This window comes from Dendrobates tinctorius, unplaced genomic scaffold (genome assembly GCF_039654945.1).
Source record: "Dendrobates tinctorius isolate UK_male_01 unplaced genomic scaffold, ASM3965494v1 ptg000475l, whole genome shotgun sequence".
Taxonomy (NCBI): Eukaryota; Metazoa; Chordata; class Amphibia; order Anura; family Dendrobatidae; genus Dendrobates; species Dendrobates tinctorius.
This window is the reverse complement of record NW_027362137.1, coordinates 596,684-615,930: the sequence shown is the minus strand read 5'-3', so window position 1 is coordinate 615,930 and position 19,247 is coordinate 596,684. Positions and strand designations below refer to the sequence as shown.

The 19,247-nt window shown below is 48.1% G+C and overlaps 1 protein-coding gene across 1 annotated transcript in view; it reads right to left on the bottom strand.

The window, feature by feature from the left end:
• Window positions 1-19,247, bottom strand: part of HSF2BP (heat shock transcription factor 2 binding protein) — a 115,390-nt gene that overhangs the window by 55,234 nt on the left and 40,909 nt on the right. Inside the window, exon 2 of the mRNA XM_073564724.1 lies at window positions 977-1,059. Coding sequence (XP_073420825.1) covers window positions 977-1,059 — 83 coding nt within the window. The remainder of the gene's footprint in view (window positions 1-976; window positions 1,060-19,247) is intronic.

The following is a 19,247-nucleotide window of genomic DNA, read 5'->3' as shown; positions in this document are numbered from 1 at the left end:
CCTCCTGTCTTCAGCACGGTTGGTATCCAAAAGGACCTGTATCACCAACAGTCAGCTGATGTATCAGGTGACCTTTTAAAGGATGGTGGGAGTGGTCACCACCTGCATCAGCAAACTCAGCAGCAATGTAATTACATCTGCGGCAACCGGGGGAGAAAAACTGACATTAACCCACAATGGCCTGAAAGGAAAAAAGTTTTAATATGAAACGCCAAATCTGCCACAGATCCAAAAATGGATCGTGACACCATGTCCTGCTGTGATCCAAAGCCAAATGTGTGATGAGCTGGGCTTACCCAAAAGGGGAGCAGATAAGTGGTGACCTGGTCTTCGCTAGAGCTCCTGATGGTGGACTTACAGTAGGTTTGCGCTGCAGGTAGCCACTTCTGGGCAGTCCCTTGTACTGCAGCAGATGACCCCAAGGGTCAGGATCACAGTCATGGACACAGACTCAAAGTCACTAGCAGGACAGAATTTGGATACTGGCATAACAGACATCGGAACCAATACAGACAGTACAGATTTTGGATCACTAGCCAGGACAGACACTGGTGATAGCTCAGACAACACGGGATTCATAAACAGGTTCAAACAATATGGGACTTAGGACAGGCAACATACTAATTGCACACACTAAGTACGGAAACTAAAGGGGTTGCTCAGGCACTTTCCTACTGGGGAGGGTGCGTTATATACCCAATTCTTCCCAGCTATTGGCTTGGGGCATTTCCAAAGTGCGCAAGCTGCCCCTATAAGAACTGGGAAGTGCGCATGCACCGCTGTACGGTCAGGGTGGTATGTTGACTTGCCTGCCGGGAGGAGGGAGAGGGACCTTGCAGGGATGCCGGCATTTGCGTTACAGATACCATGTTATCTCACACCAGACAACGTGTCCTGCTGCTGACCCCACCCCTTATACTGAGCCTGCCACTCATTCCACACTTGACACCATGTGTTTTTCAGGGTATGAACTTACTTCTTTAGTTCTTAGACATTCAGTCTGAGTCGCCTGTAAACGAGCCTTGATATGTTCATAGTCCAGTTCTCTCTCCTCTAGAGCTAATGAGAAAACAGAATCAGCAAAAGACAGGTTCAGAAACGGGTGCAAAACCAAGACAAGGGAGAAGCCAAAATAAAGGTTCAGCAATGGGTGCAAAACCTACATGGGGGATAGCTAAAATACAGGTTCCGCACCACATGCAAAACCAAGACAAGGTAAAAGCCAAAATAAAGGTTCAGCAATGGGTGCAAACTTTACATGAGGGGGAGCCAAAAGACAGGTTGAGCACTGAGCACAAAATCTATACATGGGAGAAGGCAAAACACAGGTCCAGCAACAGGTATAAAAGCTATACAAAGCCAAAGCCTAAGGACAGGTTCAGAAACGGGCGCTAAACCAAGAAAAGGGAGAAAATACAGGTTCAGCACCACGTGCAAAACCAAGACAATGAAGAAGCTAAAATAAAGGATCAGCAATGGGTGCAAAATCTACATGAGGGGGAGTCAAAAGACAGGTTCAGCACCGAGCGCAAAATCTATACAAGGGCGAAACCAAAATACAGGTTCAGCAACGGGTGTAAAACCTAGACAAGGGAGAAGCCAAAATACAGGTTCAGCACCAGGTGAAAAACCTACACAAGGAAGAAGCCAAAATACAGGATCGGCACACAGAGTGAGATACTGAAAGAGAAGGGACAACCCCAAAGAAACAGGCAGAAGACCACTCACCACTACCAGAGGCAGGCTCCCCCTACTACAGAAACAAGAAGAAGAACCATCACCACTACTAGAGACATGACACCCTACTAGAGAAACAGTAAAAATGATTTAGCGACTCCTGCTTTGAGCAGGGGGTTGGACCAGATGGCCCAGGAGGTCCCTTCCAACTCTACGATTCTATGATTCTATAAAAAGAACTTCACCACCACCAGAGAGACAGGACACCCCTACTACAGAAACAGACAAAGAACTCTGACCACCACCAGAGACAGGACACCCCTATTAGAGAAACAGGAAGAAGACATTTCACCATCACCAGAAAGACAGGACACTCCTACTATAGAGCCTGGTAGAATACCCATTACCAAAACCAGAGAAAGACACCCAAACTAGAGAAAAAGGCATAAACCACTCACCACCACCAGAAACAATACACTCCTACTACCGAAACAAGTAGGAGACCCTTCACCACCACTAGGGAGTCAGGACATCCCTACTAGAGAAAAAGGCAGAAGAACCTTCACCACCGCCAGTGAGACAGTAAACCAATACTAGGGAAACAGGCAGAAGGCCCTTCACCAACACTAGAGACAGGACACCACTACTAGAGAAACAAAAATGATGCCCCCTCACTACTAATGACAGTATACCCTATTAGAGAAACAGGCCGGAGACCCCTCACTACTACCAGATAAAGAAAACTTCTATTAGAGAAAAAGGCAGAAGACACCTCACTACCACCAGAGAGACAGGACACCCCTACTGGAGAAAAAGTCAGAAGACCCCTCAGTACTAGAGACACGACAACACTAATAGAGAAACAGGATTAAGACCCATCACCACCACCAGGGAAATAAGATACCACTAATAGAGCAACAATAAAAAGACAACTCACCACCACCAGAAAGATAGGACACCCCTATTAGAAAAGAGGCAGAATATTCCGCAACACCACTAGAGACAGGACACCCCTACTCCAGAAAGAAAGAAGATCAGTCACTTCCACCAGAGAAAGAACACCCCTACTCTTGAAAAGGGCAGAAGACTCCTCACCACCAATCACCAGAGACAAGACTCCCCTACTAGGGAAACTGGCGGAAGACTCCTCACCACCACCACCAGCACCACAGACAGGACACCACTACTAAAAAAAAGATAGAAGACCACTCACCATTACCAGAGAGTCAGGACACCCCCACTAGAGAAAAAGGCAGAAGACCCCTTACCACTATCCCTCACCACAGGAGACCTCAACTAGAAATTAGGCAGAAGACCCCTCACCACCACAGACAGGACACCCCTACAAGAGAAAAAGGCAGAAGACCCCTTACCACCACCAGTGACAGTAAACCAATACTAGGGAAACAGGCAGAAGGCCCTTCACCACCACTAGAGACAGGACGCCACTACTAGAGAAACAAAAATGATGCCCCCTCACCACTACTAATGACCGTACACCCTATTAGAGAAACAGGCTGGAGACCCCTCACTACTACCAGAAAAAGAAAACTTCTATTAGAGAAAAAGGCAGAAGACACCTCACGACCACCAGAGAGACAGGACACCCCTACTGGAGAAAAAGTCAGAAGACCCCTCAGTACTAGAGACACGACAACACTAATAGAGAAACAGGATTAAGACCGATCACCACCACCAGGGAAATAAGATACCACTAATAGAGCAACAATAAAAAGACAACTCACCACCACCAGAGAGATAGGACACCCCTATTAGAAAAGAGGCAGAATATTCCTCAACACCACTAGAGACAGGACACCCCTACTCCAGAAAGAAAGAAGATCACTCACTTCCACCAGAGAAAGAACACCCCTACTCTTGAAAAGGGCAGAAGACTCCTCACCACCAATCACCAGAGACAAGACACCCTTACTAGGGAAACCGGCGGAAGACTCCTCACCACCACCACCAGCACCACAGACAGGACACCACTACTAAAAAAACAGATAGAAGACCTCTCACCATTACCAGAGAGTCAGGACACCCCCACTAGAGAAAAAGGCAGAAGACCCCTTACCACTATCCCTCACCACAGGAGACCTCTACTAGAAATTAGGCAGAAGACCCCTCACCACCACCACAGACAGGACACCCCTACAAGAGAAAAAGGCAGAAGACCCCTTACCACCACCAGAGAGACATGACACCACTATTAGAGAAAAAGGCAGAAGACCCCTCACCACCACCAGAGAGAGGACACCCCTACTAAGGAAACAGGATAAAACAAAAAGCAAAAAACACAAATATCTTAAAATTAAAAAGTAAAAAATATATACTGCAAAAAATGCATAAAGGTAATAATAAAAATAAGGGTATTTAGTAAACATAATTTTGATCAAAATAATGTACAAGCCATCCCGCCACATCAAGGCAAACAGAATGAAGACCCAGCACCACCACCAAACAACATCCATACTATAGAAAGAGGCAGGCGACCTCTCATCATCACAGGGAAGACAGAACACCCCTACTATGGAAATAGGCAGGATATCCCTCACCACCACCAGAGAAACAGGGCACCCGTACTAGAGAAACAGGTAGGAAACGCCTCCACACCACTAAGGAGACAGAAAAATCTAACTAGAGAAATAGGCAGAAAACCCCTCACCAATGCCAGAGACAGGACTCTCCTACTAGAGAAACAGGGAGAACACCCTTCACCATCAGAGACAGGACTCCTATTGGAGAAACAAGAAAATGACCCATCACCACAACTATAGAAACAGGCAGAAGACCCCTCACCACCAGAAACAGGACACCCCTATTAGAGGAACAGGCAGAAGACCCCTCTCCACCACCAGAGTCACCTCTAGTAGTGAAATAAGCAAACAACCCCTAACCACCACCAGATAGACAGGACACCCTTACTAGGGAAAGAAAAAGTCTCCTCACCATGACCAGAGACAAGACATCCTAACTAGAAACACAGAAAGACGGCCCCTCACCGAAACCAGAGATATGATACCTCTACTAGAGAAACATAAATAAGCCCCTCATCACCACCAGGGAGACAGGGCACTCCTGCTAGAGAAACAGGCACGGTGTGTGTATGTGATGGTGAAGGAGAAGTGTGTGTGTGTGTGTGGAGGAGCTTTGTGTGTGGAGGAGAGGTGTGTGTATGTGTGAGAGAGGTGTGTGCGAATACAGAGGAGAGGTGTGTGTATGTGTGAGAGAGGTGTGTGCGAATACAGAGGAGAGGTGTGTGTGTATGTGTGGAGGGGCTTTGTGTGTGGAGGAGAGGTGTGTGTATGTGTGTGTGTGAGAGAGGTGTGTGCGAATACAGAGGAGAGGTGTGTGTGTATGTGTGGAGGGGCTATGTGTGTGGAGAAGTGTGTGTGTATGTGTATGAGTGAGAGAGGTGTGTGCGAATACAGAGGAGAGGTGTGTGTGTATGTGTGGAGGGGCTTTGTGTGTGGAGAAGTGTGTGTGTATGTGTATGAGTGAGAGAGGTGTGTGCGAGTACAGAGGAGAGGTGTGTGTGTATGTGTGGAGGGGCTTTGTGTGTGGAGGAGAGGTGTGTGTATGTGTGTGTGAGAGAGGTGTGTGCGAGTACAGAGGAGAGGTGTGTGTGTATGTGTAGAGGGGCTTTGTGTGTGGAGGAGAGGTATGTGTATGTGTGTGTGTGTGAGAGGTGTGTGCGAGTACAGAGGAGAGGTGTGTGTGGAGGAGAGGTGTGTGTATGTGTGTGTGTGAGAGAGGTGTGTGCGAGTACAGAGGAGAGGTGTGTGTGTATGTGTGGAGGAGAGGTGTGTGTGGAGGAGAGGTGTGTGTGTGTATGTGTGTGTGTGAGAGAGCTGTGTGCGAGTACAGAGGAGAGGTGTGTGTGTATGTGTGGAGAGGCTTTGTGTGTGGAGGAGAGGTGTGTGTATGTGTGTGTGTGTGAGAGGTGTGTGCGAGTACAGAGGAGACGTGTGTGTGTATGTGTGTGTGAGAGAGGTGTGTGCGAGTACAGAGGAGAGGTGTGTGTGTGGAGGAGATGTGTGTGTATGTGTGTGTGTGTGAGAGAGGTGTGTGCGAATACAGAGGAGAGGTGTGTGTATGTGTGAGAGAGGTGTGTGCGAATACAGAGGAGAGGTGTGTGTATGTGTGAGAGAGGTGTGTGCGAATACAGAGGAGAGGTGTGTGTATGTGTGTGTGTGAGAGAGGTGTGTGCGAGTACAGAGGAGAGGTGTGTGTGTATGTGTGGAGGAGAGGTGTGTGTGGAGGAGAGGTGTGTGTGTGTATGTGTGTGTGTGAGAGAGCTGTGTGCGAGTACAGAGGAGAGGTGTGTGTGTATGTGTGGAGAGGCTTTGTGTGTGGAGGAGAGGTGTGTGTATGTGTGTGTGTGAGAGGTGTGTGCGAGTACAGAGGAGAGGTGTGTGTGGAGGAGAGGTGTGTGTGTATGTGTGTGTGAGAGAGGTGTGTTCAAGTACAGAGGAGAGGTGTGTGTGTAAGTGTGGAGGAGAGGTGTGTGTATGTGTGTGTGTGAGAGAGGTGTGTGCGAGTACAGAGGAGAGGTGTGTGTGTGGAGGAGAGGTATGTGTGTGTGTGAGAGAGCTGTGTGCGAGTACAGAGGAGAGGTGTGTGGAGGAGTGGTGTGTGTATGTGTGTGTGTGAGAGAGCTGTGTGCGAGTACAGAGGAGAGGTGTGTGTGTATGTGTGGAGGAGAGGTGTGTGTATGTGTATGTGTGAGAGAGCTGTGTGCGAGTACAGAGGAGAGGTGTGTGTGTGGAGGAGAGGTGTGTGTATGTGTGTGTGTGAGAGAGCTGTGTGCGAGTACAGAGGAGAGGTGTGTGTGTATGTGTGGAGGAGAGGTGTGTGTGTATGTGTATGTGTGAGAGAGCTGAGTGCGAGTACAGAGGAGAGGTGTGTGTGTGGAGGAGAGGTGTGTGTATGTGTGTGTGTGAGAGAGGTGTGTGCGAATACAGAGGAGAGGTGTGTGTATGTGTGAGAGAGGTGTGTGCGAATACAGAGGAGAGGTGTGTGTATGTGTGAGAGAGGTGTGTGCGAATACAGAGAGGTGTGTGTATGTGTATGTGTGAGAGAGGTGTGTGCGAATACAGAGGAGAGGTGTGTGTGTATGTGTGGAGGGGCTTTGTGTGTGGAGGAGAGGTGTGTGTATGTGTGTGTGTGAGAGAGGTGTGTGCGAATACAGAGGAGAGGTGTGTGTGTATGTGTGGAGGGGCTTTGTGTGTGGAGAAGTGTGTGTGTATGTGTATGAGTGAGAGAGGTGTGTGCGAGTACAGAGGAGAGGTGTGTGTGTATGTGTGGAGGGGCTTTGTGTGTGGAGGAGAGGTGTGTGTATGTGTGTGTGTGAGAGAGGTGTGTGCGAGTACAGAGGAGAGGTGTGTGTGTATGTGTAGAGGGGCTTTGTGTGTGGAGGAGAGGTATGTGTATGTGTGTGTGTGAGAGAGGTGTGTGCGAGTACAGAGGAGAGGTGTGTGTGTATGTGTGGAGGAGAGGTGTGTGTGGAGGAGAGGTGTGTGTGTGTGTGTGTGTGTGAGAGAGCTGTGTGCGAGTACAGAGGAGAGGTGTGTGTGTATGTGTGGAGAGGCTTTGTGTGTGGAGGAGAGGTGTGTGTATGTGTGTGTGTGTGAGAGGTGTGTGCGAGTACAGAGGAGAGGTGTGTGTGTATGTGTGGAGGAGAGGTGTGTGTGGAGGAGAGGTGTGTGTGTATGTGTGTGTGAGAGAGGTGTGTGCAAGTACAGAGGAGAGGTGTGTGTGTAAGTGTGGAGGAGAGGTGTGTGTATGTGTGTGTGTGAGAGAGGTGTGTGCGAGTACAGAGGAGAGGTGTGTGTGTGGAGGAGAGGTGTGTGTATGTGTGTGTGTGAGAGAGCTGTGTGCGAGTACAGAGGAGAGGGGTGTGTGTGGAGGAGTGGTGTGTGTATGTGTGTGTGTGTGAGAGAGCTGTGTGCGAGTACAGAGGAGAGGTGTGTGTGTATGTGTGGAGGAGAGGTGTGTGTGTATGTGTATGTGTGAGAGAGCTGTGTGCGAGTACAGAGGAGAGGTGTGTGTGTGGAGGAGAGGTGTGTGTATGTGTGTGTGTGAGAGAGCTGTGTGCGAGTACAGAGGAGAGGTGTGTGTGTATGTGTGGAGGAGAGGTGTGTGTGTATGTGTATGTGTGAGAGAGCTGTGTGCGAGTACAGAGGAGAGGTGTGTGTGTGGAGGAGAGGTGTGTGTATGTGTGTGTGTGAGAGAGCTGTGTGCGAGTACAGAGGAGAGGTGTGTGTGTATGTGTGGAGAGGCTTTGTGTGTGGAGGAGAGGTGTGTGTATGTGTGTGTGTGTGAGAGGTGTGTGTATGTGTGGAGGAGAGGTGTGTGTGGAGGAGAGGTGTGTGTGTATGTGTACGTGTGAGAGCTGTGTGCGAGTACAGAGGAGAGGTGTGTGTGTGGAGGAGAGGTGTATGTGTGTGTGTGAGAGAGGTGTGTGCGAGTACAGAGGAGAGGTGTGTGTGTATGTGTGGAGGAGAGGTGTGTGTGGAGGAGAGGTGTGTGTGTATGTGTATGTGTGACAGAGGTGCGTGCGAGTACAGAGGAGAGGTGTGTGTGTATGTGTGGAGGAGAGGTGTGTGTGGAGGAGAGGTGTGTGTGTATGTGTGAGAGAGGTGCGTGCGAGTACAGAGGAGAGGTGTGTGTGTAAGTGTGGAGGAGAGGTGTGCGTGGAGGAGAGGTGTGTGTGTATGTGTGGAGGAGAGGTGTGTGTGGAGGAGAGGTGTGTGTGTAAGTGTGGAGGGGCTTTGTGTGTGGAGGAGAGGTGTGTGCGAATACAGAGGAGAGGTGCCTTAATATGTGGAGAAGCAGGGTGTGTATGTGTGGATGGAGCAGTGTCTGGGTGCACGGGTGGTGTGTACAGTATGTGTGATCGAGAGGTGTGTGTGTAAGTGGAGAGGCAGTGTGTTTATATGGGGAATGGTGGTGTGTATGTGTGGATTGGCAATATTTGTGTGGTGAGGCCATGTGTGGGGATTGTTGGTGTCTATGTGTGAAGGAGCTGTGTGTGAAGAGGGGCGGTGTGTACATTTAGAAAGGCAGTGTGTGTGTATGTGTGGAGTAGCTGTGTGAGGGGGGCAGTGTATGAGTGTATGGTGGAGAGAGGCGGTGTGAACGTGCGGAGAAGAATGTGTGGTGGTGTCATTGGCGATGTGTACAGTACAGACCAAAAGTTTGGACACACCTTCTCATTCAAAGCGTTTTCTTTATTTTCATGACTATGAATATTGTAGATTCACTCTGAAGGCATCAAAACTATGAATTACCACATGTGGAATTATATAATTAACAAAAAAGTGTGAGACAACTGAAAATACTGTATGTTTTATATTCTATGTTCTTCAAAGTAGCCACCTTTTGCTTTGATTACTGCTTTGCACACTCTTGCCATTCTCTTGATGAGCTTCAAGAGGTAGTCACCGGAAATGGTTTTCACTTCACAGGTGTGCCCTGTCAGGTTTAATAAGTGGGATTTCTTGCCTTATAAATGAGGTTGGGACCATCAGTTGTGTTGTGCAGAAGTCTGGTGGATACACAGCTGATAGTCCTACTGAATAGACTGTTAGAATTTGTATTATGGCAAGAAAAAAGCAGCTAAGTAAAGAAAAACGTCCAGTTCTCTCTCCTCTAGAGCTAATGAGAAAACAGAATCAGCAAAAGACAGGTTCAGAAACGGGTGCAAAACCAAGACAAGGTAAAAGCCAAAATAAAGGTTCAGCAATGGGTGCAAACTTTACATGAGGGGGAGCCAAAAGACAGGTTGAGCACTGAGCACAAAATCTATACATGGGAGAAGGCAAAACACAGGTCCAGCAACAGGTATAAAAGCTATACAAAGCCAAAGCCTAAGGACAGGTTCAGAAACGGGCGCTAAACCAAGAAAAGGGAGAAAATACAGGTTCAGCACCACGTGCAAAACCAAGACAATGAAGAAGCTAAAATAAAGGATCAGCAATGGGTGCAAAATCTACATGAGGGGGAGTCAAAAGACAGGTTCAGCACCGAGCGCAAAATCTATACAAGGGCGAAACCAAAATACAGGTTCAGCAACGGGTGTAAAACCTAGACAAGGGAGAAGCCAAAATACAGGTTCAGCACCAGGTGAAAAACCTACACAAGGAAGAAGCCAAAATACAGGATCGGCACACAGAGTGAGATACTGAAAGAGAAGGGACAACCCCAAAGAAACAGGCAGAAGACCACTCACCACTACCAGAGGCAGGCTCCCCCTACTACAGAAACAAGAAGAAGAACCATCACCACTACTAGAGACATGACACCCTACTAGAGAAACAGTAAAAAGAACTTCACCACCACCAGAGAGACAGGACACCCCTACTACAGAAACAGACAAAGAACTCTGACCACCACCAGAGACAGGACACCCCTATTAGAGAAACAGGAAGAAGACATTTCACCACCACCAGAAAGACAGGACACTCCTACTATAGAGCCTGGTAGAATACCCATTACCAAAACCAGAGAAAGACACCCAAACTAGAGAAAAAGGCATAAACCACTCACCACCACCAGAAACAATACACTCCTACTACCGAAACAAGTAGGAGACCCTTCACCACCACTAGGGAGTCAGGACATCCCTACTAGAGAAAAAGGCAGAAGAACCCTCACCACCACCAGTGAGACAGTAAACCAATACTAGGGAAACAGGCAGAAGGCCCTTCACCAACACTAGAGACAGGACACCACTACTAGAGAAACAAAAATGATGCCCCCTCACTACTAATGACAGTATACCCTATTAGAGAAACAGGCCGGAGACCCCTCACTACTACCAGATAAAGAAAACTTCTATTAGAGAAAAAGGCAGAAGACACCTCACTACCACCAGAGAGACAGGACACCCCTACTGGAGAAAAAGTCAGAAGACCCCTCAGTACTAGAGACACGACAACACTAATAGAGAAACAGGATTAAGACCCATCACCACCACCAGGGAAATAAGATACCACTAATAGAGCAACAATAAAAAGACAACTCACCACCACCAGAAAGATAGGACACCCCTATTAGAAAAGAGGCAGAATATTCCGCAACACCACTAGAGACAGGACACCCCTACTCCAGAAAGAAAGAAGATCAGTCACTTCCACCAGAGAAAGAACACCCCTACTCTTGAAAAGGGCAGAAGACTCCTCACCACCAATCACCAGAGACAAGACTCCCCTACTAGGGAAACTGGCGGAAGACTCCTCACCACCACCACCAGCACCACAGACAGGACACCACTACTAAAAAAAAGATAGAAGACCACTCACCATTACCAGAGAGTCAGGACACCCCCACTAGAGAAAAAGGCAGAAGACCCCTTACCACTATCCCTCACCACAGGAGACCTCAACTAGAAATTAGGCAGAAGACCCCTCACCACCACAGACAGGACACCCCTACAAGAGAAAAAGGCAGAAGACCCCTTACCACCACCAGTGACAGTAAACCAATACTAGGGAAACAGGCAGAAGGCCCTTCACCACCACTAGAGACAGGACGCCACTACTAGAGAAACAAAAATGATGCCCCCTCACCACTACTAATGACCGTACACCCTATTAGAGAAACAGGCTGGAGACCCCTCACTACTACCAGAAAAAGAAAACTTCTATTAGAGAAAAAGGCAGAAGACACCTCACGACCACCAGAGAGACAGGACACCCCTACTGGAAAAAAAGTCAGAAGACCCCTCAGTACTAGAGACACGACAACACTAATAGAGAAACAGGATTAAGACCGATCACCACCACCAGGGAAATAAGATACCACTAATAGAGCAACAATAAAAAGACAACTCACCACCACCAGAGAGATAGGACACCCCTATTAGAAAAGAGGCAGAATATTCCTCAACACCACTAGAGACAGGACACCCCTACTCCAGAAAGAAAGAAGATCACTCACTTCCACCAGAGAAAGAACACCCCTACTCTTGAAAAGGGCAGAAGACTCCTCACCACCAATCACCAGAGACAAGACACCCTTACTAGGAGGAGAGGTGTGTGTGTGGAGGAGAGGTGTGTGTATGTGTGTGTGTGAGAGAGCTGTGTGCGAGTACAGAGGAGAGGTGTGTGTGTGGAGGAGTGGTGTGTGTATGTGTGTGTGTGAGAGAGCTGTGTGCGAGTACAGAGGAGAGGTGTGTGTGTATGTGTGGAGGAGAGGTGTGTGTATGTGTATGTGTGAGAGAGCTGTGTGCGAGTACAGAGGAGAGGTGTGTGTGTGGAGGAGAGGTGTGTGTATGTGTGTGTGTGAGAGAGCTGTGTGCGAGTACAGAGGAGAGGTGTGTGTGTATGTGTGGAGGAGAGGTGTGTGTGTATGTGTATGTGTGAGAGAGCTGTGTGCGAGTACAGAGGAGAGGTGTGTGTGTGGAGGAGAGGTGTGTGTATGTGTGTGTGTGAGAGAGGTGTGTGCGAATACAGAGGAGAGGTGTGTGTATGTGTGAGAGAGGTGTGTGCGAATACAGAGGAGAGGTGTGTGTATGTGTGAGAGAGGTGTGTGCGAATACAGAGGAGAGGTGTGTGTATGTGTGTGTGTGAGAGAGGTGTGTGCGAGTACAGAGGAGAGGTGTGTGTGTATGTGTGGAGGAGAGGTGTGTGTGGAGGAGAGGTGTGTGTGTGTATGTGTGTGTGTGAGAGAGCTGTGTGCGAGTACAGAGGAGAGGTGTGTGTGTATGTGTGGAGAGGCTTTGTGTGTGGAGGAGAGGTGTGTGTATGTGTGTGTGTGTGAGAGGTGTGTGCGAGTACAGAGGAGAGGTGTGTGTGGAGGAGAGGTGTGTGTGTATGTGTGTGTGAGAGAGGTGTGTTCAAGTACAGAGGAGAGGTGTGTGTAAGTGTGGAGGAGAGGTGTGTGTATGTGTGTGTGTGAGAGAGGTGTGTGCGAGTACAGAGGAGAGGTGTGTGTGTGGAGGAGAGGTGTGTGTATGTGTGTGTGTGAGAGAGCTGTGTGCGAGTACAGAGGAGAGGTGTGTGTGTGGAGGAGAGGTGTGTGTATGTGTGTGTGTGAGAGAGGTGTGTGCGAGTACAGAGGAGAGGTGTGTGTGTGGAGGAGAGGTGTGTGTATGTGTGTGTGTGAGAGAGCTGTGTGCGAGTACAGAGGAGAGGTGTGTGTGTGGAGGAGTGGTGTGTGTATGTGTGTGTGTGAGAGAGCTGTGTGCGAGTACAGAGGAGAGGTGTGTGTGTATGTGTGGAGGAGAGGTGTGTGTATGTGTATGTGTGAGAGAGCTGTGTGCGAGTACAGAGGAGAGGTGTGTGTGTGGAGGAGAGGTGTGTGTATGTGTGTGTGTGAGAGAGCTGTGTGCGAGTACAGAGGAGAGGTGTGTGTGTATGTGTGGAGGAGAGGTGTGTGTGTATGTGTATGTGTGAGAGAGCTGTGTGCGAGTACAGAGGAGAGGTGTGTGTGTGGAGGAGAGGTGTGTGTATGTGTGTGTGTGAGAGAGGTGTGTGCGAATACAGAGGAGAGGTGTGTGTATGTGTGAGAGAGGTGTGTGCGAATACAGAGGAGAGGTGTGTGTATGTGTGAGAGAGGTGTGTGCGAATACAGAGGAGAGGTGTGTGTATGTGTATGTGTGAGAGAGGTGTGTGCGAATACAGAGGAGAGGTGTGTGTGTATGTGTGGAGGGGCTTTGTGTGTGGAGGAGAGGTGTGTGTATGTGTGTGTGTGAGAGAGGTGTGTGCGAATACAGAGGAGAGGTGTGTGTGTATGTGTGGAGGGGCTTTGTGTGTGGAGAAGTGTGTGTGTATGTGTATGAGTGAGAGGTGTGTGCGAGTACAGAGGAGAGGTGTGTGTGTATGTGTGGAGGGGCTTTGTGTGTGGAGGAGAGGTGTGTGTATGTGTGTGTGAGAGAGGTGTGTGCGAGTACAGAGGAGAGGTGTGTGTGTGTGTGTAGAGGGGCTTTGTGTGTGGAGGAGAGGTATGTGTATGTGTGTGTGTGAGAGAGGTGTGTGCGAGTACAGAGGAGAGGTGTGTGTGTATGTGTGGAGGAGAGGTGTGTGTGGAGGAGAGGTGTGTGTGTATGTGTGTGTGTGAGAGAGCTGTGTGCGAGTACAGAGGAGAGGTGTGTGTGTATGTGTGGAGAGGCTTTGTGTGTGGAGGAGAGGTGTGTGTATGTGTGTGTGTGTGAGAGGTGTGTGCGAGTACAGAGGAGAGGTGTGTGTATGTGTGGAGGAGAGGTGTGTGTGGAGGAGAGGTGTGTGTGTATGTGTGTGTGAGAGAGGTGTGTGCAAGTACAGAGGAGAGGTGTGTGTGTAAGTGTGGAGGAGAGGTGTGTGTATATGTGTGTGTGAGAGAGGTGTGTGCGAGTACAGAGGAGAGGTGTGTGTGTGGAGGAGAGGTGTGTGTATGTGTGTGTGTGAGAGAGCTGTGTGCGAGTACAGAGGAGAGGGGTGTGTGTGGAGGAGTGGTGTGTGTATGTGTGTGTGTGTGAGAGAGCTGTGTGCGAGTACAGAGGAGAGGTGTGTGTGTATGTGTGGAGGAGAGGTGTGTGTGTATGTGTATGTGTGAGAGAGCTGTGTGCGAGTACAGAGGAGAGGTGTGTGTGTGGAGGAGAGGTGTGTGTATGTGTGTGTGTGAGAGAGCTGTGTGCGAGTACAGAGGAGAGGTGTGTGTGTATGTGTGGAGGAGAGGTGTGTGTGTATGTGTATGTGTGAGAGAGCTGTGTGCGAGTACAGAGGAGAGGTGTGTGTGTGGAGGAGAGGTGTGTGTATGTGTGTGTGTGAGAGAGCTGTGTGCGAGTACAGAGGAGAGGTGTGTGTGTATGTGTGGAGAGGCTTTGTGTGTGGAGGAGAGGTGTGTGTATGTGTGTGTGTGTGAGAGGTGTGTGTATGTGTGGAGGAGAGGTGTGTGTGGAGGAGAGGTGTGTGTGTATGTGTATGTGTGAGAGCTGTGTGCGAGTACAGAGGAGAGGTGTGTGTGGAGGAGAGGTGTGTGTATGTGTGTGTGTGAGAGAGCTGTGTGCGAGTACAGAGGAGAGGTGTGTGTGTGGAGGAGAGGTGTATGTGTGTGTGTGAGAGAGGTGTGTGCGAGTACAGAGGAGAGGTGTGTGTGTATGTGTGGAGGAGAGGTGTGTGTGGAGGAGAGGTGTGTGTGTATGTGTATGTGTGACAGAGGTGCGTGCGAGTACAGAGGAGAGGTGTGTGTGTATGTGTGGAGGAGAGGTGTGTGTGGAGGAGAGGTGTGTGTGTATGTGTATGTGTGAGAGAGGTGCGTGCGAGTACAGAGGAGAGGTGTGTGTGTAAGTGTGGAGGAGAGGTGTGCGTGGAGGAGAGGTGTGTGTGTATGTGTGGAGGAGAGGTGTGTGTGGAGGAGAGGTGTGTGTGTAAGTGTGGAGGGGCTTTGTGTGTGGAGGAGAGGTGTGTGCGAATACAGAGGAGAGGTGCCTTAATATGTGGAGAAGCAGGGTGTGTATGTGTGGATGGAGCAGTGTCTGGGTGCACGGGTGGTGTGTACAGTATGTGTGATCGAGAGGTGTGTGTGTAAGTGGAGAGGCAGTGTGTTTATATGGGGAATGGTGGTGTGTATGTGTGGATTGGCAATATTTGTGTGGTGAGGCCATGTGTGGGGATTGTTGGTGTCTATGTGTGAAGGAGCTGTGTGTGAAGAGGGGCGGTGTGTACATTTAGAAAGGCAGTGTGTGTGTATGTGTGGAGTAGCTGTGTGAGGGGGGCAGTGTATGAGTGTATGGTGGAGAGAGGCGGTGTGAACGTGCGGAGAAGAATGTGTGGTGGTGTCATTGGCGATGTGTACAGTACAGACCAAAAGTTTGGACACACCTTCTCATTCAAAGAGTTTTCTTTATTTTCATGACTATGAATATTGTAGATTCACTCTGAAGGCATCAAAACTATGAATTACCACATGTGGAATTATATAATTAACAAAAAAGTGTGAGACAACTGAAAATACTGTATGTTTTATATTCTATGTTCTTCAAAGTAGCCACCTTTTGCTTTGATTACTGCTTTGCACACTCTTGCCATTCTCTTGATGAGCTTCAAGAGGTAGTCACCGGAAATGGTTTTCACTTCACAGGTGTGCCCTGTCAGGTTTAATAAGTGGGATTTCTTGCCTTATAAATGAGGTTGGGACCATCAGTTGTGTTGTGCAGAAGTCTGGTGGATACACAGCTGATAGTCCTACTGAATAGACTGTTAGAATTTGTATTATGGCAAGAAAAAAGCAGCTAAGTAAAGAAAAACGAGCGGCCATCATTACTTTAAGAAATGAAGGTCAGTCAGTACGAAAAATTGGGAAAACTTTGAAAGTGTCCCCAAGTGCAGTGGCAAAAACCATCAAGCGCTACAAAGAAACTGGCTCACATGAAGACCGCCCCAGGAAAGGAAGACCAAGATTCACCTCTGCTGCGGAGGATAAGTTCATCCGAGTCACCAGCCTCAGAATTTGCAAGTTAACAGCAGCTCAGAGTAGAGACCAGGTCAATGCCACACAGAGTTCTAGCAGCAGACACATCTTTACAACAACTGTTAAGAGGAGACTTTGTGCTGCAGGCCTGCATGGTAAAATAGCTGCTAGGAAACCACTGCTAAGGATAGGCTACAAGCAGAAGAGACTTGTTTGGGCTAAAGAACACAAGGAATGGACATTAGACCAGAGGAAATCTGTGCTTTGGTCTGATGAGTCCAAATTTGAGATCTTTGATTCCAACCACCGTGTCTTTGAGCGACGCAGAAAAGGTGAACGGATGGACTCTACATGCCTGGTTCCCACCGTGAAGCATGGAGGAGGTGTGATGGTGTGGGGGTGCTTTGCTGGTGACATTGTTGGGGATTTATTCAAAATTGAAGGCATACTGAACCAGCATGGCTACCACAGCGTCTTGCAGCGGCATGCTATTCCATCCGGTTTGCGTTTAGTTGGACCATCATTTATTTTTCAGCAGGACAATGACCCCAAACACACCTCCAGGCTGTGTAAGGGCTATCTGACCAAGAAGGAGAGTGATGGGGTGCTACGCCAGATGACCTGGCCTCCACAGTCACCAGACCTGAACCCAATCGAGATGGTTTGGGGTGAGCTGGACTGCAGAGTGAAGGCAAAAGGGCCAACAAGTGCTAAGCATCTCTGGGACCCCCTTCAAGACTGTTGGAAGACCATTTCCGGTGACTACCTCTTGAAGCTCATCAAGAGAATGCCAAGAGTGCGCAAAGCAGTAATCAAAGCAAAAGGTGGCTACTTTGAAGAACCTAGAATATAAGACATATTTTCAGTTGTTTCACACTTTAATTATATAATTCCACATGTGTTAATTCATAGTTTTGATGCCTTCAGAGTGAATCTACAATATTCATAGTCATGAAAATAAAGAAAACTCTTTGAATGAGAAGCTGTGTCCAAACTTTTGATTTGTACTGTATATGTGGAAGGACAATGTGTGTGTATGGAGGGGCCGTGTGTGTATAGGAATTGGGGGTGGGAATGTGTAAAAGGGTCCCATGTATGTGGAGGCGCAGTGTGTATGAGTGTGTGTGGAGGAGCAATGTGTGTGTGGAGGGGCGGTGTGTATGTGGAGAGGGGTCACACGCGTGTGTGGAGGAGCAGTCTGTATGTATGTGTGTAGGGGCCGTGTGTGTGGAGGCACGATGTGTATCTGGGCATTGGCGGTGTGTATGTATGGAGGGGCCATGTGTGTGGAGGGGCAGTGCGCATGTGGGGACTGGTGGTAAGTGGGGATTCATAGAATGTTATAGATGGAAGGGACCTCCAGGGTCATTATGTCTAACCCCCTGCTCAAGGAAAGCTTCACTAAACCATCTCAGACAAATCTGTCCAGTGTCTGCCTCTGTTGGATTGGTGGTGTGTGGAGGGGTGGTGTATATGTGGGGATTGGCCATGTGTGTGGAGGGGCAGTGTGTGGATGTACAGTTAGGTCCATATATATTTGGACAGAGACAACATTTTTCTCATTTTGGTTCTAGACATTACCACAATGAATTTTAAACAAAACACTTCAGATGCAGTTGAAGTTCAGACTTTCAGCTTTCATTTGAGGGTATCCACATTAACACTGGATGAAGGGTTTAGGAGTTTCAGCTCCTTAACATGAGCCACCCTGTTTTGAAAGGGACCAAAAGTAATTGGACAGTTGACTCCAAGGCTATTTCATGGACAGGTGTGGGCAATCCCTTCGTTATATCATTCTCAATTAAGCAGATAAAAGGCCTGGAGTTGATTTGAGGTGTGGTGCTTGCATTTGGAAGGTTTTGCTGTGAAGGAAACAGGCGGTCATAGGAGCTCTCCATGCAGGTGAAACAAGCCATCCTTAAGCTGCAAAAACAGAAATAACCCATCTGAGGAATTGCTACATTAGGAGCGGCAAAATCTACAGTTTGGTACATCCTGAGAAAGAAAGAAAGCACTGGTGAACTCATCAATGCAAAAAGACCTGGGCGCCCACGGAAGACAACAGTGGTGGATGATCGCAGAATAGTCTCCATGGTGAAGAGAAACCCCTTCACAACAGCCAACCAAGTGAACAACACTCTCCAGGAGGCAGGCGTATCAATATCCAAATCTACCATAAAGAGAAGACTGCCAGAAAGTAAATACAGAGGGTTCACTGCATGGTGGAAGCCACTCATAAGCATCAAGAATAAAAAGGCTAGACTGGACTTTGCTAAAAAACATCTAAAAAAGCCAGCACAGTTCTGGAAGAACATTCTTTGGACAGATGAAACCAAGATCAACCTCTACCAGAATGATGGAAAGAGAAAAGTATGGGGAAGGCGTGGTACAGCTCATGATCCAAAGCATACCACATCATCTGTAAAACACGGTGGAGGCAGTGTGATGGCTTGGGCATGCATGGCCGCCAGTGGCACTGGGTCACTAGTGTTTATTGATGATGTGACACAGGACAGAAGCAGCCGAATGAATTGAGGTATTCAGAGCCATACTGTGTGCTCAGATCCAGCCAAATGCAGCCAACCTGATTGGTCGTCGTTTCATACTACAGATGGGCAATGACCCAAAACATAAAGCCAAAGCAACCCCTGAGTTTATTAAAGCAAAGAAGTGGAATATTCTTGAATGGCCAAGTCAGTCACCTGACCTCAACCCAACTGAGCATTTCACTTGTTAAAGACTAAGCTTCAGACAGAAAGGCCCACAACCAAACAGCAACTGAAAACCACCGCAGTGAAGGCCTGGCAGAGCATCAAAAAGGAGGAAACACAGCGTCTGGTGATGTCCATGAGTTCAAGACTTCAGGCAGTCATTGCCAACAAAGGGTTTTCAACCAAGAACTAGAAATGAACATTTTATTTACAATTATTCAATCTGTTCATTTTGATACAGGAAAGATGTATATCTTTGTACCGTGTTAGCCAGTAGATAGAAAAATATTCAGAATTGAGAGTCCTCAGTGGTTGATACCTTTTAATGGCTAACTGAAAAGATGGTAACACATTGCAAGCTTTCGAGACTACTCAGGTCTCTTCATCAGGCATAGACTAATACAAAATCTGAAGAGTCACGTATTTATGCACAATACAGCACAGAAAAAATGCAATAGATAA